The following is a 24037-nucleotide window of genomic DNA, read 5'->3' on the forward strand; positions in this document are numbered from 1 at the left end:
CTCGTTTGCATCTTTTTCTTTTTATTTGACATGCACACAACACCCAAATGGGCAAAAATGAAAAAGAAAGATGATTGAGCTTTCGCTTCAAGGCTTTTGATTGGCGGCTGTGGGGCGGGTCTTGAGCTGCAGCAGCTCAGGGAGCGGTCGCTGACTGTCCTGGTAAAAGTCCAGTCCCGTGATCCACTCCACGTCTCGCACTCGCGCTTGGTGGAACCAAATGTGATCTTCCACCCAAGAAGCTTCATCCTCGGCGCTCTGTTGGAGCAAAGCCGTTTTGTGTCAACATTCCGTACGAGCCAGCGTGAGCAAAGTCGGGCAGGAAGCGAAGGCGCTACCTTGCAGTTTTCCGAGTTGTCGGGTCTGTGAGGCAGCAGGAAGGCCACGGCGCGCAGCGGCCCGTCACATTCCCCGAGCGCCTGGCCGGCGTCGCGGCAGCTGCTCAGCACGGCAAAGTAATGCGTGGGCACGGACACGTTGGTCGGGCTCGCCCACCTGGAGCAAAGCGCTCACCTCAAGCACCCTCATGTGGATTCGGCAAACGCGGACAAGAGGCCCGCTGCATTGTTTTTAGACTTTTGGACTTGATTCACATTCAATTTTTGATTTTGGTCGGGATGAACACGAACTGTCAGTCGGCAAGAGCGGGCGTCGTGGCTGGGAAATCGCCACCTTTCTTCTGCTTTTTCTTCTCGGTCAGACGCTCGTGTGTGTGTGTCGGGTTCACGGGACCGTTCAAATAAACGTTCCAAGGGTTAGGTTTAGGTTTAGCCCCAGGTGCGAGCTAGCTAGCTAGCTCCTATGGTGCTCGTTTACATGCTAATGAGCTAGCTATGTAGCATCAATGGTTAAAGCCAAAGTGTGGCAGGGTTTGGACTTTCTGGACCTGGATTTGCCATCTCTGGCTCCAAGTACCGTAAGCCTGTTTTCGTTTGCTTGACTCCCTTTTGCTAACTTGTCGAATTAGCATCAGCACTACGCCACCGACATAATTAGCATCTCGACGCAATCCGCTCACCTTTCAAAATAAAATACTTTTGTGCCTCAGCTAATCAATGATGCGGAAGTACATTTGTATTTTTTTTATTCTTTCAACTTGCGTTTTGTTCAAAGTGTTGCCATGGCGGCTTTCTGCGCCCTCTTATGACATCCTGCTTATTGTTTGAACACAAATGACGAAAAGTGAGCGAAAGCCAAATAGTAAACCTCAATCGTCCAGGAATGCGCCATCTGCTGGGCACAAGTAGTACTGCACCCCTCCTTTTCCATGTGGAGGAGACCAATCGGAATTTACGACTGGACGGCCTCATTCGCGCCCATGCAAGCCGTTGATGCGACAGGGGCGGCCATCTTGCCCGCAGACTATCATACCATTAACTATTCGGTGGCAGGACCGTCACTATGTTTTTTCAACAAGTTAAAAAAAATAAATAAATACATTTACATATTAATTAAATATATTATTTTTTTTATATTCATTTCAATGAAATGGACTTTATATTATATTAATTCAATTCAGTAAGATATTTGGACATGATAATCCATAAATATTTCTTATATTCAAAAAAAACAGTTGAAAGCATTTTGTCAGAATCGTTGTGGGCGGAGTCAAATGTTGTAAAAATGAGCGCGTGTCCTGGTGGGCAGCGGCCCTTACCGCCTGATGAGTTGGGGCGGGTCCGGACGTCCGTCCAGGTCGTAGTCGAAGGCGGGTCCCGTCAGCACGTTGACGCCGTTGTAGGCGGCCGCGTACCTCTTGAGCAGCGTGCCGTGCAAGTAGGCCCAGATTCCTGACGGGGACGGAAAAAACGCACGGCCCCTCACAAACGGGATGTTCAAGAACACACGGCTCAAAACAGACAGACGGACGGACAGACTTTATCATTGTCAGTGTTTGGTGTGCGTTATTCCACAAACTGGTGGTGGTGAAGGTCGGCATGGAAAACAGGAGCAAAATGCAAATCGCGCCAACTCCAACATTAGCATTAGCATTAGCATTAGCCAGCGTGGTTGACAGTCGGGATGTAACGATGAGGGCAATATCGTGAGATTAAAACTGCCACAATATCGTCATGTTCAAAGGTTGATTTGCATTTGTGCAGTTCTAGCACCCTCTGGTGGCTAGTTTTTTTTTTAGTGCAATTTCATTTTCACAAGGGACGTTTTGGCCCTTCTATGTTTAGAATCGATGCTAATCGTCGTACGATGTGCTTGTGAAGAGATTCAATATGTGGACAAACTCGATGTGTGCGTGCATTCGCAAGTAAGTGCCTCAATATTAAATATTATGACATATTGTAGGTTGTTTATATGCATTGCTATTATGTACAAAAGCACATTTTTGTGCTTTTTTTCGTGAACTTTTTTTTTTTTTTTTAAATATTGCCAACCTCCCCACACAATATCATAATATAATAATTATGGTATCATATGGTGATGTTTGGATCTTGTTACTCCAATCTCCAGTTGACACTCGGGATGCAAGCATTATCCAAACATGAAACGATATCACGATATTATAGCTAGCTAGCTATAAAAGGTCACAATATTGTTTACATTAAAAAAATAAAAAAAATAAATCACAATATTGTGATTTTGATATATACATTTCTAATATCGAGGCACTTGCTAATGCACGCACATATTGAGTTGCTCCACATATTCACAAGCATATGACTTATGATTCATCGGACCATTAACGTGGTTTTGAAACATAGAAGGGCCAAAACATCCCTAATGAAAATTAAACTGCACTAAAAAAAAAACTAACCACCAGAGGGTGCTAGATCTGCACAAATGGAAATCAAGCTGACTTTTTTTGTTTGTTTTTTTTTTAACAGATGTGCTGTTTTTAATTCATATCGCGATGACGACATTTTAATATGGTGACGTAACGACGTTGCCCAGTTGTTCAGATTCGGGCCCGACCGATTGTAATCAAAGCGTTTTCATGACGTCCTTGGTGGCTCGCCGGCCTGCAGATGTCACGAGCGGGCGGCCATCTTGCTCCTCCCACCTCGTCTCAACTACACGCGATACGTGCAGATGCGACGGCGACCGCTCGGAGGCACGAAACGGACGGCGAGAAACGTTTCTTGGGAGGAGCAAAATGGCCGCCTCGCGACCTGGTTTGCCGGAAGCGTGCGGCTGCGTACTGTGAAAATGCGGGTACATGGGCACCACGTGGCTGCTCAGCAGGGCGTCGTGCCGCTCCGCCTCCGCCGGGCTCAGGCCTGCAACGGCACCACAGCAAAGGTCACGGGGAGGTCAGGCGGCGAGTCGAGGCGAGGCGCGGCACGGCGAGGCGGCCGCCCGACGCCTACCGGGCGGGTAGAGGAAGGCGCGGCGGAAGGCGCTGTAGCCGTCGCAACGCCGGCTGTCGGACGGCGGGATTCGGACGTCGGCCCGCAGGCACTCGGGGCCCACCGGCGCCAGCGGCGCCTCAGGGTTTCGCTGGCAAAACAAACAAAAACGCCAACAAGGACATTTAGCGACACGCTTGCGTACTTTCAGCTCATTTCTTCCAAAAAATAATCATTGTTTTGACACGGCACGATAATATCGCCGCACGACAATTATCGGCAATTTGAACAGATGCAAACTCAGAACGCGTCGGCGCTCGTCTTTGAAGCAGAGATTTCAATTCAATTCATTTCATGGTGTTTGTACATGTCAAGTTCCTTTTGCAAGCAATTATCGGCATCGGTTGAAAACGGCAGAATCGTGCACGGAAGCAGCAGCGAAGGCAAAGCGGCCTACCGGCGCGTCCATGCTGAAGGAGCTCCACAGCGCCATCTTCAGGTCCAGGCTGTAGCCGCTGACGAAGGCCTCCTGGTGGAGGACGCAGTAACGCTGGGCGGGCCCCAGCGAGCGAGGGCGGCCGAACGGCAGGTGATTCCGCCGCGAGGACGCCTCTGCGGGAAGCGCCACACCGCAAAAGTTGACGAGGGACCGGACGGACGCCGGCCGGACGCCGGACGGACGCCGGACGGACGCCGGCCGGCCGGACGCCGGCTCACCTTCAGCAGACGTCATGTTGAGGCGGCGGTTGGCGGCCGTCTCCGCGTCTTCGCTCTGAGGACGACACAAATGGCGACACCAGACGGCTCACCAACAGGACCGCTAACGCTCAACAAAAAAAAGGACACTCGTGCCGACAGGAACGAGACCACGCGGTTCCAGAACAACATGCCAACACGCAGTCCCGGCACAAGACTTGCCGGGAACAGGAGCGAGCCAGCGTGCCGGAAAAGCGCGAGCCGCGACGCACCATGCCAGGACAGGAACAGTTGAGGCGGTCCTGCGGCCGCAGACCGCCGAGGCGGCACTCGGCCGGCGCGTTCTGCTCCTGCGGCCGGCGCGGCCGGTGGAAGGGCTGTCGCAGCATGTGGTTGAGGCTGCCGTGCGTCCCGTTGTTGGCGGCCGGCGAGATCTGCAGCGCGTCTGCGGGTCGCGAGGGAGGCGTCACAAAGGGGTCAAGCGAGCGAGGGTCGCCGGCGGCGGGAAGCAACTGACCGCACATGAGGTTGTAGAGCTCGATGTTGGCGAAGGGTTCCACTTGCGCGCCGGAGGTGAACTTTGGCCCGTGCGCGACAAACATGGCCTGGCGGGAAGTTCCAAAACGTGAGCGTTCATGTTGCCGTTAGCGTTAGCGTTAGCGTGGGCTCACGTGCATGCTCGCCACGTCGTTGTCGTAGCCGTGCTGGCCGCCCGAGCAGAAGCGCAGCGAGCCCGGAGACCTGAAAAGGAAAAATGACAGCTGCAGACGCCGGCCGGCGGGGGCGGGGCCGGTCGTGCCGCCGCCTACCTCTCCAGCAGCCATTTGGGCTCCACCAGCACGTTGACGTCTTCGATGCGCCGGCTGTTGGCGAAGTGAAGCCGTTTGGGCAGGTGGCGCTTCAGGTACGGGCGCAGCTTCTGCGTCGCGCGCCGGCACTGGAAAACGCCGTCGGCGACGTGACTCGCTCGCATGCTCGTTCCGTACGTGGACGACGCGCCGATTCTTACCGTCAGGTTGGCAACGAGTTGAGCTGGGAGCACTGAAAAACAAAGATGGCGCTGATCGACTCGTCGCTTGTGTTACTGATCGGGCCGCACGATATCGGAAAATCGGGCCGTGTCCTTGCTGAATTGGAGTGTGACGATACATCGATTCGTCTGCGCAAGTATGGCAACATTTGGACTTCCATTACGACGGCTCCATTGTTGAGCAATGACTTGGTGGGCCACCAGGGGCAGCGCCTCAAAAGGACGCAAGTCTCCAGAAGAAGAAGAAGAAGAAGAAGAAGTCTCATCAGCTGACTTTGACTTGTGGAAGATTTTTATCTGGCCAGCAACTGACTCACTTTTGCATGCGTTTCTATGAAAACTGTGTCTTATTATTGTGATTGTTTTTACAAATGGAATATGAGGCTTGCTAAAGCCCTTCCGACAACATGTCAAGTGATCGTTATTGACGATTATGATCCAATTTTTGTCCAAAGTACAATTAGTAACCCGTTCCAGTTGATTGACTGGCAGCCATTTTGCTTCCCGGCCGTTTTGCTGGATTTGCAAGGGCCACACAATATATCGTCTTCCATTGCTAGCATTTGAATATAGCCTGATACTCTGCTGCCACCTGTTGGCCATTTTTGTCATTACCACCGGGGTTTTTTTTTTGCCTTCTGTGTGCTCTTGCATTCAAAACGTCTAAACACGTCTTTGGGATCCATTTCAAAGATGACGTGTTTAGACGTATTTGTGAGCTAAAAACGATCAAGAACCGTCAGCAAGGGGATTTTTGGGTGCTCGGCTTGGCCAATCTTTTCTTTCCATACTCACAGTGGGCGTCCTTGTTGGTGGGCCGGATGCGTCCGAAGGGGCCCTCGGTGACCATGTAGTCGCTGGTGTCCCCCAGAAAGTCCTGCAGGTTTTCCTTGCGCTCGCAGCTGCTCTCCTCCATGCCTGCCCAAACAAGACGGAATGAAACAAAAACAAAACGTGCGCTGGATGGTCGCCGCGGTTACCGTGATCGGCCACCACCAGCAGGTTGACGCATCGGTGAAGTCCCGCCTGCTTGAGTCCGTTCATCAGCTGACCCATCATCTTGTCCACGCCTTTGATGGACTGCGCCACCTGCAGGACGTTACTCCAATCAACAATATATTGTGGGATTATTTTGCCGCATCAAGACAAAAACAGAATTCTTTCGTTAGATCATAAAAAAAAAAGCTCATTTCTTTCGGTACAAAGTGCACAAATCAAAACGGCTTTTTGAACCGAAGTGCTGCTTTTTCATCTCGCGATATTGCCGTGATCGTCGCGTCCCTAATAAGCGCGAAACGCCCCACCGGGAGCCGATTTTGCCGTCTCGCGTTCCGATTGGTTTAGTGGGCGGCGTGGGCGTGGCTTCCGCTACGTACCCCGCCGCTGACGGGGCCGAAGCGGTGTCCCGATTTGTCGGGTTCCTCCAGGTAGAGCGTGTAGAAGTCCGGCCTGGACGCAGGAGAAGTTCGAGCGAGCGACGCGACGCGGCGCTTCGGCGAGCGGCGAGCGACTCACCGTTGCCGCTCCGGCAGCTGGAGCCACTTCAACAGCGTCAGCACTCGCTCCTCGAAGGGGATTTTCCTGCCCGGACGGAAACGAAACGAAACGCAGCGGGTGAGTTTGCCATCCGGTTACGCAGGAAGACGCTCGTACCCGTCGTACGGCCGGTGGATGTCCGGGTAGCTGCCGTTTATTTTCACGTCCGATCCGGGCCAGAAGAAAGTTCCCGCCTTCAGGCCCTGGTACTTGGCCGTGTGCCAAATCTGCAGAGGACAACGCAAAGCGGCTAACGGCGCTCAAGCGCCCGTCGCCCGTCCACTCACCGGCTGTCCCAGGTACCAGTCCGGGTTCTCCTTCTCCGGACCCGACAAGGTGAAAACGGCGTCCATCACCGGATCGTACATCACGTTGTCGATCAAACCGTTGGACTCGGGGTACAAACCCTGAGGGGAGGGGGCGGGGCTTAGCGGAACCTTGCCCGCGTGCGTGATTGCGTGTGCGCGTTACCGTGACGATGGTGTAGTGGTTGGGGAAGGTCTTGGTGGGAAAAGCTGACTGCATGTACGGCGTTGACGTCCCACATTTGCCTGAAAAAGTGAAAAAAAACTTTTGTGCGCTTGCTCGAGATTTCCGCCTCGGATGAAATCGGTGCTGAAACGTTCACAAAAAGAAAAGGAAAGAAAAGGAAAAGCGACCCTCCACCTTAAGCGGATACTTGACAGTCTCGCCAGAGTGACATTGGGAAGGTCAGGAGAGCAGAGGAAAGATCAAAGGAAAGCAAGCCCCGGCAAGACGGATCTGGCTGAGCGGCTTCTGTCCATTTGGTGTGCGGCGCTCACGCAGTTTGTCCAGAACGGGGACGAGCGCGCTCCACAGCCGCAGGTAGTCGGCTCGCAGGCCGTCCAGGGACACCAGAAGCAGCGGCTGGCGCCCGACGCTAGCCGCAAGCGCAGCAAAAACACACAGAAAAGGCAGTTGGCTTTCGCCCAAATCCGCTTCAGGGGAGGAGAAGACACGACTCCAAATCTTCCAAATCAAAAAGCGACATGACGGAAAGACGGATTTTCATTTTTACATTCATCATATATGCAGTACGTTTGCTTTTTTTATTGTATTATCAATGCTTTTCATTCACAGTCATTACAAGTATTTTTTTATTTACTTATTAGAGGTTTTTTTTTTTCCATTTTGATATGATTTTTCATTCGTGTCTTTTTTTGTTTCCATTTAAAGGATGTGGGTTTTTATTGATTTATTTGTTACATGATACAGCACAGTATCGGTATACATTTTTCATTTGCTATGTATGTTTTTATGATTGTTAATCTGCGAAAAGATGAAGTGGCGCTAAACGAGGGAAGACAAATGTGTGTGTGCGTGCGTGCGGTACCCCGGTGGACAGGATGGGCGTGACATGTCGTCGCACTCGTCTTCCACCCACTGGCTTTGTCCTGCCAAGGCCCAAAGTCAGATGAGGTCGCGCTATTGCGTCACGGCGACGTCACGGCGGCGTCACGGCGGCCTCACCGTGGCAGACGTGTCGGTAGTTGCTGCAGCAGTCCAGGTTGGCGGCGCAGTCGTCCGAACAGTGACACCTGCTGGCGGGAAGCCTGCTCTCGCCGCAGCGCAGGCGCGTGCACTCCCACAGTTCACCTGCCGCCAAACGCGCGTCAGACGCTGGCGTGGGCGTGGCCGTGGGCGGAGTCGGCGCTTCGCTTACCGGGGGCTTTGCAGAGGTCGTGGTAGTCATGGCAACAGGTGGCGCTGTCCTGGCAGGCGGCGTCGCACCTGCAGCCGGGCACGTCGCCGTCGTACGGCTGGTAGCAGCGGTTCCTGCACGACGTGTGCGGCGCCACTAGGGGGCGACAACGCCAAAAACATCGCCGACGGCAAAATGAATACGATTCAAATCCGAGACCATTGCGGATTTATTAGCCGAGCAATTTAGCCATAATTGCGGTACCGACATATGGCGAGATCGGCGTCATGGTGAGCGTCGCGCGAGCGTTAGCGTTAGCCAGGAGGAACGAGTGTCAAAACAAAGCCACAAACGACGCAACTGCATCGACACCGCAAGCTCGCTGGACGCCATCGTCGTCGACAACAAGCGCTTTCCATCGCGGACGGGAGGAAAAGCGTTTTAGCGACCAAATGCAAACAAAACATAATCAAGCTAAAGCGAGTTAGCCGCCGTCTCCATGAGCTGACTTTCACGCGACTCAATGTGGAAGGAACGATACCCAAACATGACGGTACGATAATTATCTGCATATTGCGGGGAGGTTGACGATCCAAACAAACTAAAGAAAAGATGGTGGCTTTAAGCGAATATTTCCTCAAATGCTTGCTGGTGCTGGCGGGAACATTTGGTCAAGTGCAGTCGCCAGCAAGTCCATCTGTCAATTGGCTCGAGAAGCATCCAAATGTGAACATTTCTCCAGAAATGTGCTTCAAAACACGCCAGCCGGCTGCCAGGATGACTCGGCATTTATTGGCCAAAATAAAAGAATAAAGATCCTCATCTGCTGATTCGGCGGGAAGGAGCGAATAATTGCAATCATTCGCTCGTTAAAATCCGTTTGGAGTCGACCTTTGACTTGTCAATGATTGACAACGGGAACCAAACAAAACAAAACACTTGAAGCACTTTGTCGCTTTAGTGGATTCGCTCGTCTCGCGTCACCGTGACGACAAAACAACCCGCGAGGTGAGCGTGCGTTTGCGTTTGGAGGTCACCTCGGTCACGACACGTCCGCAGTTCCAGACCCAGTCCCAGGCCCAGTCCTAGGATCAGCGTCAGCAGACACACCGACAACACCGCCACCTGACACAAAAATCTCAATCACTGCTCAAATTTCAACTCGCTTCAAAAATGGATTAATTGCAGGCTTACACATTACTGACACTATTTATTTGCACAATCCAACATTTAATATCAACTTTTACACATTCATTTTCAAAGTGACACTTTCCACGCCCACTATATATATAGATATAGATATATCAATATAGATATATATATCGATAGATAGATATATAAACAACTAAAAAAATAAAATAAAAAAAACAACATGGCCCTGAAAATGCTTGGTTGGGTTAACAAAACAAAAAACAAAAAAAAAATTTAAAAAAGGCCCAGAGGCATGCAGTACCACATGTCCCCAGCAGAGGAAGCATGGCATGAAAAAGTGTGAAAATGATAAGCCAGCGCATCGTTCAGGAAATGGTTTGACAACAACCAAAAAATGCTTTCTGGTGGTGAACCCCCATATGGGCGGAGTCAAACGTTTCGCTCCAGCCCACGTTGAGCCCCGCCTCCAAGTAGACTCCCTCCACAATTCAAATCCCTTCCAAGCCTCGCACGAGCCTGCTAAGCCATGAAAACAAACAAATAAACAAAAAACTGCTGTTGACACGACAATCTTTTGTTGTTTATTCAAGTTTGACGCAAATATTATTTTAGAGACTTTTTTTTTCTTTTTTTCTCAAGGACAAACAAGCATGTGTGAAAACACGTTCAAGTGCATTATTGCCCAAAATCGGCACCGACCGACGCGATACTTACAAGCTGCGACGCCATCGCGAACGTGACAAACTTTTCTGCAAGTGGACAGTTAGCAAACATTTGTTTTCTAAAAAAAGAAAAGAAAAAAAAAGCCTCCTAGAACAGCTGGACCTGATTTGCTACTAACGAGAGGCCTGTTAAATGGAGGCAGGTGCGTCGGACTTCGCAATCAACCTACGCTCGAATGCGATTGGCTGACCACAAGCGGGGCCACGCCCCTTTCAAAGAGGTCAAGTACATTTACTCCATTACATTCACACAAGTTACTTTTCATGCCACTTGTACTTGAGTACTTTTTGGTTGAAAAGTAATTACATTCCGCGACCTTTGACCCCATTAGATTTGGTCTTCAATTGAGTTGTACAGGTCAAAGGTCACGCCAAAGACTTTAAACGACTTTTTCTAGCCACCGTTGATCTTTTTGTCGACTGACCTTTGCCAACGATTTGTTTAATTCCTGCCGTCACCGTAGCAACGGCGTGTTGACTTTGTTTGACGCGGAAAAGAAAGCGAGCGACTCACCAGGACCATCTGCTTCTTCTTCTTCTGTGGTGCCTTCATGGCGGCCAGACAAACAAACAAAACCGGCGACGACGAGCGGCGGCAGGGTTAACGATGCAAACGCTGACCAAGTCGGCGTGCGTGTGCGTTCGACCTCCGGACTGCGCAGGCATTAGTCACCGATTAGCAAGCACTCGCAGATAAAGCTGCCGCATTGATAACGCGGCCGTGATGTCACTTCCTGCTCGCCCTCCTGCACGTGTTGTGCCTTTCAGTCAACAATGATGTCATCAACATGGCTATCCTGAAGAACAAAATGAATCGAGACGCATCAAGTGCAGTCAAAACATGACGTGGTCAACAAGACGAATTTTTGTCTTCGTCAGGTCACACGGACAAACTTGATGGAAAAGTCAAGTCAAGTCAAGTCATCTTTATTTAGAAATGTGCATGTCGGGAATATTTGATGACTTCTGTTTGTTTGTGCAAAGCACCTTGTGACAGCTAAGGCTGTTGGAAAGCGCAATATCAAGAAAGATGACTTGACTTGACTTGACTTGAAAAGTCCGGAGGTTCCGAACGCAATGTTCGTAATTCTTTCGTCATCATCGCAGGATTTTTAAGTCCATTTAGTGGGGTTGATGTTTGTTATCAATCTTTCAATATTTGATTTGTAATTTGGGGAAGTGAAAAAAGTTCCAAATGATTTGATTTGAAAATGATCTCTGCTGCAGAATCGTCACAATCGACTCCAGTCTGGTTTGCAAGACAATTGAACCATTTTCAGCAGTGAAAAGTTCATATTTTGTCCACAATGAATACCTTACCGACTTGATGTCGACTGATGACATTATTGGTGACGTCAGCGGCCAGGTGCGTTGTTTGGTAACGACCACAAGAGGGCGCAATGAGGCGTTAAAGTGGATCCAATCGAAGAAACGTCGCTCGTGAAGGATTCATGCGAGTTCCGGTTTTAAAAGCAAAAGACAAGAAATGTGTGTAAATTACACCGCGTGGACTTTCATTTCATACATATAATTTTTTTTCCCCTTGGACTCAACCACCGACAGCTGAGTTGAATTTGTAAGAACCGAACTAAAGAAGTCACTTGGAAAAACGATTCCCTTAAAAACTAAACCTTTTTTGTTTTTGTTTTTTTACAAACGAAACCCACCAGTTCCAGATCGATAAACGGGAAGAAAGAAAACATGGTCCGTGTACTTTTCGGCCATTGGTTTTTCCTTCTTGAAGCAAGGACACGGAAAACAGGAAACAAACCGATTTCCGTTTTTTGTTTTGATGTATATGAACAAATGCCGGGAAACGAGTTGAGTTGTCTCCCGTTTTTGTTGAAATAAAAACCAAAACCGGGAAACGAGCGTTATCCGATGTTCTATTATGTGTTTATTTAGCACAAATCGGGAAACGAAATGTGGCCGCAAACGGTTTTTCGCAAGCTGGTTTCTCCTTGACCCGGAAGCCGTTCATCTTTTGCGGCGCGTCACTGCTGCTGCTGCAGGAGCAGCTTGCTGCCCCCTAGTGTCTATTTCGAGGCCTCTTTTGGCGCCTATTTTTCGGGACTTCCAAACAAGGCTTTAGATGGCTATCACAACTTGATAGTGGAAATGAAAAATAACGGCATGACTAGTGAAATCGCTACACATCCGTGTAGCCAATTTGGCCCTATAAGAGGACTTTCGGAGAGAAATGTCCGAAGGTGGCTCTCAAATCATTGTCTGACAGAGGCCTCGAAATAGACACTAGGGGGCAGCAAGCTCCACTGCAGCAGCAGCTTGTGACGTGCCACAAAAGATGAACGGCTTCCGGTCAAGGAGAAACCAGCTTGCGATAAACGGTTTATGATTTGTGCACATAATAGAACATCGGATAAGGCTCGTTTCCCGTTTTTCATTTTCATTTTTATTTCAACAAAAACGTGAGACGATTCGCCTCCCGTTATTTGTTCATATATATATATATATATATATATATATATATATATATATATATATAAACGGAAATCGGTTTGTTTACCGTTTTCCGTGTCCTTGCTTCAGAAGGAAAAATGAATGGCCGAAAAGTACACGGACCAAACATCCGTCCGTATTCTGAACCGCTTGCTCCTCCAATAAAATTGCTCACGGAAATATTAGTAGACAAACTGGGAGTGGAACAACCCAACATCATCACGTGCCGTCAATTTAAAACAAAGAAATGTCATTAAGTACTTACAGGCCGTCCAGGTAAAGATGGATTTCACACGTGACGTCATCGCTCCGTTCAAATCACTTCCGGAATTGTCGGCTCACTAGAGTCCGAAACACATTTCTCAAAAACTACAATTCCCAGGACATTGTTCAAACGTTTTTATTAGAAACAGGAAGTTAAAAGTGATTGACAAAAAAAAAAAAAAAAAAAAGTGACATCATTGCTGCTCTGCCCTCACGTCTCTTTGGCATCCCATCACACGCGTCGGCCGTTTGGGGTCGCGGTGAAACAGGGATTCTCGGCGCCGCGTGCACGGGCTCCGCGCCAGAACCGCCCGGAAGCCATACGGGGTCGTGACCTTGTCCACGTGCCGCAGGGACAAGGCCGCGCGCGTACTAGCGTCGCCGTCGCGCTGCGTGTCCGTCTGAAGCGGCGGCGGGCGGGGTGAGGAGGAGGAGCCTCCCGGCCGATCCGGACCGCCGACGTTGACGTCACGCGACCTGTCCGCTGACGTCGGCGACAGGAGCAGCCGTGGACTGCGCGGCGGGATGACGAACTCCGGGACACGCTCCGGAGTCAGCAGCAGAGTCCGTAGAGACAATGACGACGACGTCGTCTTGGCGGCGGACATGACGGCGACTAAAATGGCCGCTCAGACGCTTTCTGCCAGAAGATCTTGCGGGCGGCAGTCAAGCACAACACTAAATAATAAAAAAAAAAAAAATCATTCCACCCAAGCTGATGTCCATCACAAGAAACGATGTGGGCGGGGCCACTAAACAGGAAGTGTTGAAAATCAGAGTAAAAGCGTTGGGCTTCGTACAAATGCTTTGACTGCAGCGGGTTGAACCAAAGAGTGGCTAAAAACAAGAGGAAGTAGAAAAAAAGTTCAAAGTTCACTTGGCGCCAATCAGTCGCTATCGGAGGCCACGGCCGACGAGCACTTCCTCTTCCTCTTGGGCGCTTTGGGCTTGGAGTCTTCCTCCTCCTGAGACACAAACAGGAAGTGAGGTGAGGCGGGTTGCCGCGGCGACGGCGGGCGATTACGTACCGAGGCGCTGCTGGAGGCGCTCTCCTCCTCCATGTTGTTGTTGCTGTTGCTGCTGCTGCTGGTGGCGGCGGCGGGCGGCGCGGCGCCCTTGCGCGACCTCGGCGAGGTGGCGGCCGCCTTGCGGCGAGACTTGACGGGTTTGGCCTGCGAGTCCTCGTACTCCTCGGCCAAGGCGAACAGGTCGCTGAACCTGCGCGACGCAAAAACGCATCGCTGACCTTTGGCAAGTCACCTGCATTTGACGCTCTTGGTTGACAAATCAATTGTCATTTGGATTTGCCCTTTCTGAAGTTCAAACAGGAAGTGGCCTGTCAGCGGCGTCCTCCGCTGACCTGTATATATGAGCGGATAGCCGATAGCTCATACGCGCCAGCTCAATATGAGATTTGGCAGAGGCATCTTTTGTTGAATGACACTGATAATTCTTTCAGAAATATATTGAATAAATGTCATATCAATAAATCTACAGTGTTCCCTGGTTTCTGGCGGGTGTTAGGTTCCAAAAATCATGGAAATCGACGCTTGCTGTTACGTTGTGGGTCAAAGCGAACCATTTGAAAGTCTTGAACGGGACCGATAGTGATGGAATTATGATTGATATTAAACACAATGTACCTCATCTTGTGTCCTTCGTCGCAACTGGCCTGAACGTGCTGCAGCGCCTGCAGGATGGGCGTCTGACTGAAGACTGCAAACGGCAACACATCAATCATTGAGCGACCGACCGACGTGCGTGCGTGCGTGCGTGCGTGTGCAAACTGACAGCTGTTCTTGGTGTTGTTGAGACTCAAGCGGAGGTTGTCCAGATGTTCCAGGATCTGCTCCAGGGTCAGCTGGGCCAGTTTGCTGCTGGAGCTGCGCAGACTGCAAACGTGCACACAAACACGCGCGCACGTTTGCACAAAGGATGTGAGAATGTTGTCGTCGTCGTCGTCACGGAAACGAGCCCGAGTCAACTGGCAAGTCACGTGAGCTTCAACACGTTATCATCATTGCTTTTTTTTGTGCTCATGAATTCACCTGAAAGCTAATAAAAAGGCCTTCGCCTTAAGTCTCTGGTCGGGAGACCAGAGGAAGGATCCCAGGAAAGAAAGATGAAGCAAAGTGAAATCCACAAAAGCACAATCTTTCACCTCACTAAGCCCGGAAATTTCCAACGTACGCGGAAAAGCTCAAGAGACCAGAGGAAAGACTAAAGGAAGGAGTCACGCGGCATCCTGAGCGAGCCCGGACAGGTGAGCACCTTTGCCTCTTGCGGGGCTGGTTGTTGTTCTTGATGAGTTGCGCTTTGATGTGCTCGGCGAGCGCGTCGTCGTGCTTGGCGGCCCAATGTCGCAGCAGGCTGGTGGCAAACTGGTCCTCGCTGTGGCACGGTCTGCTCAGGACCATCTTCACCATCTCCTCGCTGGGCCTGACGCACGCACGCAGGTGAGAGGCGGGCGGGTGCGCGGCAGGTGCGCTCGTCATGCTTGTGTGTCATTTACTTTTCTCGTCGCAGTTGCAGCAGCAGGCAGGACAAGGCTTCGGGATGCTCTGCAAAAAACAAAAAGCTCACACCAAAAAATGACACTTTTGCTGCAGTTGAGGAAGGTGACATGAAATTGTAATCGGAATTTTCACCAAAAATGGTGTCATTTTGCTGAAATACTGACAAGGTTTTGTGGAACGCAGCGAGCGTCAAAACGTTGACAGGATTCCGTCACGCGTCCCGTGAAGGAAGACGACGATGTTACCTTTGTACTTGAGGTGCTGCAGGATGGGGATGATGGTCTCCAGCGGGATGCTGTGCGCCAGGAACAGCTGCCACGTGCTGTACTGCTCAAACGTCTCCCAGTCCAAAGACTGGACTGCACAACAACAAGAAGAAGAAGAAGAAAGCCTGTCAGACGGCGCCACCTGCTGTCAACATGCATGCAAACAAACTCACTCAGGATGTTGAGAACCGAGTCCTTGCGGAACATGACCAGGTTGCCCATCATCACGTGGCACATCAGCTCCTGCAACTGAGGTGGCGCCGCGTTAGCGCACGCTAAGCTAAGCTAAGCTAAGCTAAGCGTCGCGCACCTGCGTGGAATCGATGACGGCCACGATCATGTTGAGCAGCTCGCCGCTCCTCAGCGTCTCGTCTGGAAACTGAAAGCCAAAAGTTGCTCGGGCGTGTGCGTGCGTGCGCGCGCGCGCGCGTACCTCCGAGTAGATGGACGGCGTCAGGTAGCAGAGCAAGCGCACGTCGTCCTCCTGACACGCCTTCATGTCCATCATCAGACACGTGTGGAGGTCTCCCAGCGCCGTGGCCTGCGCAAACGACTCGTACAGCATCATCTTGCCGTTCGCCGCTTTGCTGCCAGCGCACGCACGCACACGCACACGCACACACACACGCAGGTATTAGCGCAAGACAAAAAACTAAACAAAACAAAACACTTTGAAGCAGAAACTTGTTTTTGATGCCAACGGTGCAAAGTACAGCCGTCACTACCAAATATTCCTACAATCAATTCATCTAGTGATTATACGACAGATGTAATTCATTTTAATTAGTTTTCACCAAAAAAAAAAAAAGTGGATCAAGAATAAATCACAAATAAATGATCGATTATTCAACAATGACAATGAAAAACCATTTCCATCAAAATGAGCAATATTTCTTGATGCTTCGAAGCTGAGCTGCATTGTGTTTGTTGACGATGTCACTCGCATGCGGCGTCGGCTTGCATTTGTCTCACCTGGCTTTCAGGTAGTAGAGCAGGTGGTAGCCGATCTTGGGCTGCTTCTGGTAAAGCTCGGCCAGCATGTCGAGAAGGACGGAGAAGCCGCTGTTGTCCTCCTGCATGGTGACCAGGTTGCGGAAGACCAGGCACACCGCCTTGCACACCGACTCCTCCAGCGACCTGGCGCGCACACGCCAAATAGCCGCTGTTGTCAAATGCAGCTTTTTCACCTTCCACAGCTGGCCAAGGTGAAAGAAAAAGTCTCATTCACGCCTTTGCTACATCTGCAGCGTCTCCCGCTTGTCCAAAATGCTGCTGCTCGTCTCCTTACTGGTGCCCGTAAGAGGGAGCACATCGTCCCTATCCTGGCCTGGCCTGGCCTGGCCTCTCTTCACTGGCTGCCTGCGCAATTCAGAGCTCTTGGCTTTGTTTTGAGAGCTCTCAATGGTCTGTCTGGCCCGGCGCCTCAGGTCAGCAGACCGGACTCGACTGGAGGTCCCGAGGGCAAAGCGGAGGCTTCGAGGAGATGTTGCCGCTCCCTTCCGCTAAATATTCGCCATTCATCCTCTTTGAAAACTTCGTCAATCAGACTTAACATTGCGTTTGGGGTTTTGTGGTGGATGTTTGATGCTTCATCGACTTATTTATGTATGAATTGACGGCTGTAAGATGCACTTGCAAATGTCTGCTTTCTTCTTGTTCTGCGAGCTTATTCTTGATTGCACTTTGTACTTTGTACTAGACTGGCTGCTCTGCAAGCGCTTTCGAAATCAAGTCGAGTGGAGTCCGAGCAGCGTCCGCGCGCTCTTACTCGTCAGTGATGTCTTCCGGGAGGACGTCCCCTCGGAAGTGCTCCTTAAAGATTTCCGCCAGACACGACGCCAACGCCGACATCTGCTCCGTGTCAAAGTCGTCCTGCAAAACACACACGTGCCTTGCGGTTCACACCTGCGCACGCACGCACGCACGCACGCACGTCTCACCTCCAGGATGAGGTCGACGATGTCCTGCATGACTTCGCACTGCGTCTCGGTGTCACTGGGGGAACAACAAAATCAATCAAATAAATGTCACCGTCAACCGATTTGCTTGTCAAGGACGCCGCTGTCGACCTCTGACCTGGACTTCTGCAGCTGGACCACCTTGTCCTTCATGGTGTCCTCCAATTGGTCGAGCCAGGGCGTGATGTCGGCGGGCTCCTCCACGACGGCCTCTCGGATGGGATGGAAGCGGAACTCGCGCTTCTTGCCTGCGCAACGTTATCAATATTATCAATACGGAATCCGTCGTCGCAACTGGGAGGAAGATGACGACGACGACCTTTGTTGTTGACCTCCTCCTCATCGTCACTGAAGGCTGCATCCGTGTTGTCATAGCAACCTTCCTCCTTGTCCATCATGTGCTCCATCTCCATGGACGTCATCTCCTCCATTTTCACTGCGCGCGCACAAACACGACATTCAAATATGGAGGGTCAAAACTGCCGTCATTCAAAATAAATAAATGACTAAAAGTCTAAATTAAAACCAATATAAAAATATATATAATTACAAAATTAAAGACACTTTTTGGTTCTTTTTATTTCCATTTATATTTATTTTTAAATATATATATACACACACACATATTCTTTTTATTTCCTTTTGTATTTGTTTTTATTTATTTTATTTATTATTGGTCCTCCATACAAAACTGCCAAAATTCAAAATGAATTAATAAATAAATGTGAGTCAATAAATCCATAAATAAATGACTAAATAAATAAATAACTAAAAGTGAAAATAAAAATGGATATAAAAAAATATAATTCAAAAATTAAATACAATTGTACTTATTGATGTATATATATACTTTTTTGTTCTTTTTATTTCCATTTGTATTTATTATTTTTTTTAATCTAATTTTCATTTTATATCCGTTTTTATTTTCACTTTTAATCATTTCTTTCTTTTGAACGTTGGCAGTTTTGTTCCTCCATATTCCGGTGTGTGCGTGCGTGCGTGCGTGCGTGCGTGCGTGCGTGCGTGCGTGTACCTTCCATCGGTGGCGAGGGTGCGCTGCAGAACTCTGGAAATCTTTCTCGGAGTATGGAGCGAAGTTCTCTGTCCAACTTTGGATTGTCAAAGAGCGGCGCCAAGTGGCTACAAGGTCACATGACCGTCAAATCTCACGTTAGTATGACGCAGGCGTGTGCGGCAACAAGTGCAAATGGCAACAAATGCTTACGATTCCCTAACAACAGGCTGAAGGCCATCAAGGATCCAAATGAAAATTCATGTCAATTCAAATCACGGCAAAAAAAAAGAAAATTCTAATTAAATTAAACAAATTTTTAATTGAAAAAAAAAAAAAAAATGCCTGTTACCATCTTTTTGTTTTGTATTTCAATGTGTGCATGTCAATTCAAATCACGTCAAAAATAAATAAATAAATGAATACAAATTCAACAAAACAATGAATATGGCCGCCTTTTGATGGACTTGCACCTGTCGTCAAGGGAGGAGGAGTTAAAATTGCGTGCGTCTTACGCCAGCACTCGCTTCTCCATGATGAACGTGAGCGAGTTGAAGACGCCCTGACGAACTTGAACTTCCAGCGGCGGGAAGAAGTGCGGGATGATCTGAGGGAGGGAGACGGCGTCAATGTTGGCGGCGCCCGCGGAGAAGGGAGGCGGAGTCTCACCCGACACATGAAGTCCAGCAGCGTGGCGGTGATGGCGGGGTGGGGCTTCATGGAATGATGCATGACCAAGATGGCCGGCTCTAAGTCACGTCACACCAACCGTTACAAACACTCAAACATATATTTTGAAGAGCGGAAAGCCGATAGGCCAAGACTTTGAAGGTCGCGAGGCGGCCATATTGCTCCTCCCAAGAAATTGTCAATGATGTAAATGAAGGAGTAAAAACAAAACATTTATATTCCTGGGGCAGATTTGATACTAAGGTTCTCGTGGTTCATAAATCAATATATACAAATTGATCTGTGTTCATGTAGCTGCTGAGTATAGCGATATCGATATTATTGTGATACTTAACATGTACCTAAAGAAATGACATTTTCTTTTCGAATTAAAGATTTTTTATTTATTTTTCATGCAGCAAAATAAGCAAACTCAATCTATTCTTAGTTCATTAATTGTAATGACCTCTCGATAATGTTCAACTCTTGGATGCTGGTGCACGTTTCAGTTAGCGGCTGACTGCTCAAATTCAGATAAAAGCAGCAAATTCCAGATGAAATTTATTGCATATTGCATGGGCTAATATCAAGATATCGATATTTTTGGGGATATATTGTGCAGCCCTATAAGAGACACAGCCAAAGTACATCATTATGCATCTACATTTTGTGTTTTGATGTCCAATTCTGACCTTAATTCTTTCGGTGGGCTTTTGGTGAATTCATTTACCATATTAAGCCGTATTAAAAGTAGCGATTCATGGTTTCATGAATGGATACTGGGCCTCTGAAAAGGAATATTAATTTGATATTGGATATTTTAGACCCAGCCTTAGTTTATACAGTAGCCTGCTGGCGAGGTGGGAGTAGCAAGATGGCTGCCCTGTGACTTCAACGGCTTGCACTGGCGCGTAACGGGCTTATTGTCTATCCAGTCATATATACAGATCGGTGATTAGATGTGACCAAGTGACTGGTGCGTGCGTGCGTGCGTGCTCACCTATGTTCATGATGCTGTCCTTGTCGGGGTTGAAGAAGAGCCAATCGTAGAAGAGCGCCAGCTTGGCGTTGGAGGCGGCCACGTTGGACTGCACACACGTTCCGGGTCAAAGGTGAAAGGTGAGAGGCGCGCGCGCGCACGCACGCGCGCGCGCACGCTCGCACGCACGCTTGTCTTACCGTGCAGGTGGTGAGCAGCCAGCCGATGATGGCCCAGCGCGGCAGGATGTCGGAGCTGAGCACCTCGTTGGACGGGTGCACCACGCCGCAGATGTAGCGGATCAGGTCGCAGCGCAGCGACTGGCTCTCGGCCATGGACAGGTACTGGCGCTGGAACCAGTCCTGGTAGCGCTTCTGCTGCCCGAAGCGGACCTGCGCCCGGACAGGAGAGGACGGGCGGGTTTTTGCCGGCTTTCGACCAACGGCGGCAGGAGGTCAAGTCGGCCACGCGTTTACCCGGGAAGTCATGAACAGGAGTTTGGTCTCCATGTCCGGGGTCAGGCGACACGCCAGGAACTTTCGGGAAGTCCGGGCTGTGAGCAGCTGCAGGATGCCTGGCAACGCACATCAGGGTTATTATCGTTTTGGAATTTTCGCTTTATTTCATTTTGAAGCTTTTTTGGTTTTTCCCCAGTTAGCTTTAATTCCTTTTCAGGGAGGTTTTTAGTAGTTTTAGTTATTTAATTCATGCTTCGTTTTAGTTAGTATTAGAAAAAGTGTATTACTTGTGCGCAATATTTAAAAACACAGCATGTGAGTGACATCGTGTCAGGTGCTTTTCTATTGGCTGCTGCGAGATGACGTCACTTCTGTGCGACACACTTTCAAATGTATTACATATTCCAGCGGTTAACCTCAAAATAAATCGACTTCAAATCACATTCAAAATCATCCCCAAAGGCTCACGCATTCAATTAATTATCATAGACTAAAGCCAAGGACATTTTTGCGATCATTATAGTTGAGGTACAATCAAATGAATTAATTGAACGTATGAACCTTTTGGAATGACTGGAAATGTGATTTTTAAGTGGATTTATTTGGATATGAACCAGAATCAAGACGTTTGAAAGTGTGTCCCACACAAGTGATGTCATCATGCAGCAGCCAATAGAAAAGCAGACGACGTTTTCCATTTAACTGAAATGCAACACTAGGTAAGAAATGTATTACTTTTTTCATTTGAACATTTGGATTTTGAAATATTGCGCACATGTAAAACACATTTTTTTTTTTTTTTAAAGAAAAACTAATACTGAAACTAACTCTAGGTAATAACGAAAACGAACAAACAAATTCAAACTTACTCAATGTCAAAATCAAATCTAACTCAAATGAAGACTCCAAAAGTAGAATGCACATTCGGGAGCGTCGCCACGGAGACGGAGGGGCGGCGCCGGACTCGCCGGCCGGTCTTACCGGTGAACTGCGGACTGAGGACTTGCGGGTTGTGGAGCAGGTCCCGCCACAGCAGATCCATCTCGGGGATGCGAGCCACGTTCTGCAGCAGGCGCACCAAATCGCGCCCGATGATCACGCACTCCAAGAACTGCAAAGACACATCAATCAATCGCAGGCAGGTCGGTAGGCGGAGAGCCGCCGGCCCCGCCCTCACCTTCTCGCGCAGCATCCCGATGCAGAAGTCCACCTCCTTCTGGCGCAGCGGCAGCAGGTTGGGGGCGCCGTGGTCCACGATCAGGCGCAGGTACGTGTACACCGACATGGCGACCAGCATGCCGCTCTTCAAAAGCCACTCCCTGCGCACACACGCACAGGTGACGAGATGCTTTGGAATGAGGCGCGTGTGCGTCATACTTCTGCTCCAGCAGGATGTCGAGGACGCTCTCGGCCAGCCACAAGTTCTTGGCGGACACGTCTCCACCTGTGGGCACGCACACGTCACCACGGGTTCTGCGTGCGCCCACGCGTGCACTTCTGACCTGCAATCTGTTTGAGCAACGTCATGACGACGCCGTCGGCCGCCATCACGCCGCTCTTCACCAGCTCTCGGACCAGCCACACCAGCTGCACAGACGCGCCTTTCAACACCACACCAACCATCAAGACACGTGCACGCGCACGCCGATCGCTCACCTGCTTGCGTGGGGCGTCCTGTAGCTTGAGGAACTTCTCCATCAGGATCTGGTTGACCTTCACCAGGACCACGTTCATTCCGTCTCTGTTCACCAGCGTCAGGTCCCTGTAACACTTTTCACACGCGCACGCATGTCATCGTCATGGCGATGTCAAAGATGGCGGCGGCGGCCTTCTTACCCTCTGGGCCTGAGCCGGCTCAGTGAGAAGCAGAGCGAAGAGCCCGAGGCAAACCTCCTCATGCTGCTGCGGGCCTTTGCACACCTGGTTGCCATGGCAACAACAAATACATTAATGTTTACATATTGCCTAATTTCCATCGTTAACTTGTGATTAATCTCTTAAAAACAAAAAAAAACAAAACACAAAATAGCAAGGAAACCCCGTCATATTATGAATTTTGGACCCAAATACAAATACAACACTTGAGCGACGTCAATGGCGTGACGTCATCTTTACACGCCGTCATCGGACAAACTCGTCATGTGTCCAATCCTCGCTCTTGTTGTTGTTGTTGTTGGTGGGAGGAGCTAACGCGGAAAACGAGCGGCACATGTTGTTGATGACGTCATGAACTTACGCTGGCGGTCAAAGCGTCGTTAGCTTCTCTCTCTGAAAGGCCATTAGTCAACGAGTGCACCACTCCGACACAACGCTCCAGTTTCTACACACACACACAAACACAACGTGAAGCGAGCAGGCAGCGCATGCGCACTTCTGCTGGAACGTGTGCATTTGTTTTCATGAACAAGGTAGAGGCTAGCGGGCTAAGCTAACGAGCGTAGCCGCCGGCTAGCCATGCTAGCAGCCGTAACGTGTCGCTTTCTGTGTCTCCTCCTGCCGCGGTCTGACGGCGGTCGGGCTTACCTCCTCCAGCTCATCTTTGGCGTCCAGCTGCGTGGACACCAGCAGGCGGCCCTGCGGCTTGCTCTTGGCCGGCGCAGCTTCCATCTGGAGCGGCCGCTTCGCTTCTCCTTCCCGGCCGAAGCGAAGGCGGTGTCAGGGCGGCGCGTGTAAGTAGCCAAAAAATAACTAACTAAAACGTGTGAGGAAGGAAAATGAAACTCGGGGAGGGAGTTGTTTGTTTGTTTGTCACGGTTGTACTCGGGGAGCTTCCCCCCACCCCCTCCGTGCTACTCTTCCAGTTCAGGAAGTGAATGGACATTACTTCCGGCCTGGCCACCAATCACGATCGGACGTACCGGATGTGACGCAAGGACCGCCCAATATTATATTGTTTTTGTTTGTTCTTAAGGTGTTTGTATTATTTGTCTTTGTGTAGAACCACACCTGTACTACCTTTTGTTTTGAACTCAAATACATTTCTTGGTTTTATTGACTATCCACTTGTGTCAGAAAAATCTAAATCTATACTTTGTAGTGATTAGAACATAATTCACCCACGGAAGGTTGGGACGAAGGGGGAGTTTGTTGGGATGAAAGGATAAAAGAACAAAATGTTGGTAGGTCTGTGAGCCTCGCGCAGAGTGAGTTGTTGTTGCTGTTAAACGATGAGAAGCTGATGTCAATAAACCGCCGGTCTTTGGCTCCGGACTTCAACACTCTGCCTCCGACTCCCGTCACTGCTCGCTACACTTCATTATATTGTATTGAGTGTGAAACTCGAGCATGCAGAACGATCAAGTATCAAGAAAGTCAAATTTACACGAAATAAAATCACATTTTATGAAGCTAAAA

At 49.5% G+C, this 24037-nt stretch overlaps 2 protein-coding genes across 9 annotated transcripts; both read right to left on the bottom strand.

Moving 5' to 3' along the window:
* Window position 1: 1 nt before the first annotated feature.
* On the bottom strand, window positions 2-12071 carry LOC144006995 (venom phosphodiesterase CdcPDE). 6 transcript variants are annotated; one of them, XM_077506223.1, is made up of 26 exons: window positions 11769-12071; window positions 11422-11435; window positions 9265-9352; window positions 8249-8383; window positions 8056-8181; window positions 7919-7979; window positions 7368-7465; window positions 7036-7115; window positions 6852-6971; window positions 6682-6791; window positions 6544-6609; window positions 6405-6477; window positions 6009-6117; window positions 5824-5946; window positions 5008-5039; window positions 4808-4935; window positions 4670-4739; window positions 4516-4603; window positions 4271-4443; window positions 4020-4074; window positions 3760-3914; window positions 3324-3453; window positions 3156-3233; window positions 1658-1790; window positions 339-495; window positions 2-258 (listed from the first exon to the last, which is right to left on the bottom strand). In XM_077506223.1, exons 1-26 carry the CDS (start codon window positions 11824-11826, stop codon window positions 88-90), a joined length of 2631 nt encoding a protein of 876 aa, XP_077362349.1. In that variant the 5' UTR covers window positions 11827-12071; the 3' UTR covers window positions 2-87. The 6 variants fall into 6 exon arrangements, with proteins under 6 accessions (XP_077362349.1, XP_077362345.1, XP_077362348.1 ...); XM_077506219.1 differs by having other exon boundaries at window positions 3760-3972; window positions 4003-4074; XM_077506222.1 differs by lacking the exon at window positions 11422-11435 and having other exon boundaries at window positions 3760-3972; window positions 4003-4074.
* An 874-nt stretch (window positions 12072-12945) lies between these two features.
* Window positions 12946-24025, bottom strand: ints3 (integrator complex subunit 3). 3 transcript variants are annotated; one of them, XM_077506215.1, is made up of 29 exons: window positions 23207-24025; window positions 22920-23003; window positions 22520-22603; window positions 22340-22453; window positions 22186-22270; window positions 22061-22127; window positions 21861-22002; window positions 21665-21794; window positions 20702-20799; window positions 20426-20617; window positions 20247-20334; window positions 19247-19326; window positions 19093-19184; window positions 18599-18705; window positions 17885-18001; window positions 17684-17813; window positions 17548-17602; window positions 17376-17479; window positions 16580-16744; window positions 16041-16194; window positions 15918-15986; window positions 15781-15856; window positions 15587-15700; window positions 15338-15386; window positions 15097-15264; window positions 14617-14717; window positions 14469-14541; window positions 13854-14043; window positions 12946-13790 (listed from the first exon to the last, which is right to left on the bottom strand). In XM_077506215.1, the coding sequence occupies exons 1-29, from the start codon at window positions 23288-23290 to the stop codon at window positions 13713-13715; spliced, it is 3090 nt and encodes a 1029-aa protein (XP_077362341.1). In that variant the 5' UTR covers window positions 23291-24025; the 3' UTR covers window positions 12946-13712. The 3 variants fall into 3 exon arrangements, with proteins under 3 accessions (XP_077362341.1, XP_077362340.1, XP_077362339.1); XM_077506214.1 differs by having other exon boundaries at window positions 15338-15428; XM_077506213.1 differs by having other exon boundaries at window positions 14469-14717.
* Window positions 24026-24037: the final 12 nt, after the last annotated feature.

Source organism: Festucalex cinctus, chromosome 19, assembly GCF_051991245.1.
Source record: "Festucalex cinctus isolate MCC-2025b chromosome 19, RoL_Fcin_1.0, whole genome shotgun sequence".
In the NCBI taxonomy this organism is placed as follows: domain Eukaryota; kingdom Metazoa; phylum Chordata; class Actinopteri; order Syngnathiformes; family Syngnathidae; genus Festucalex; species Festucalex cinctus.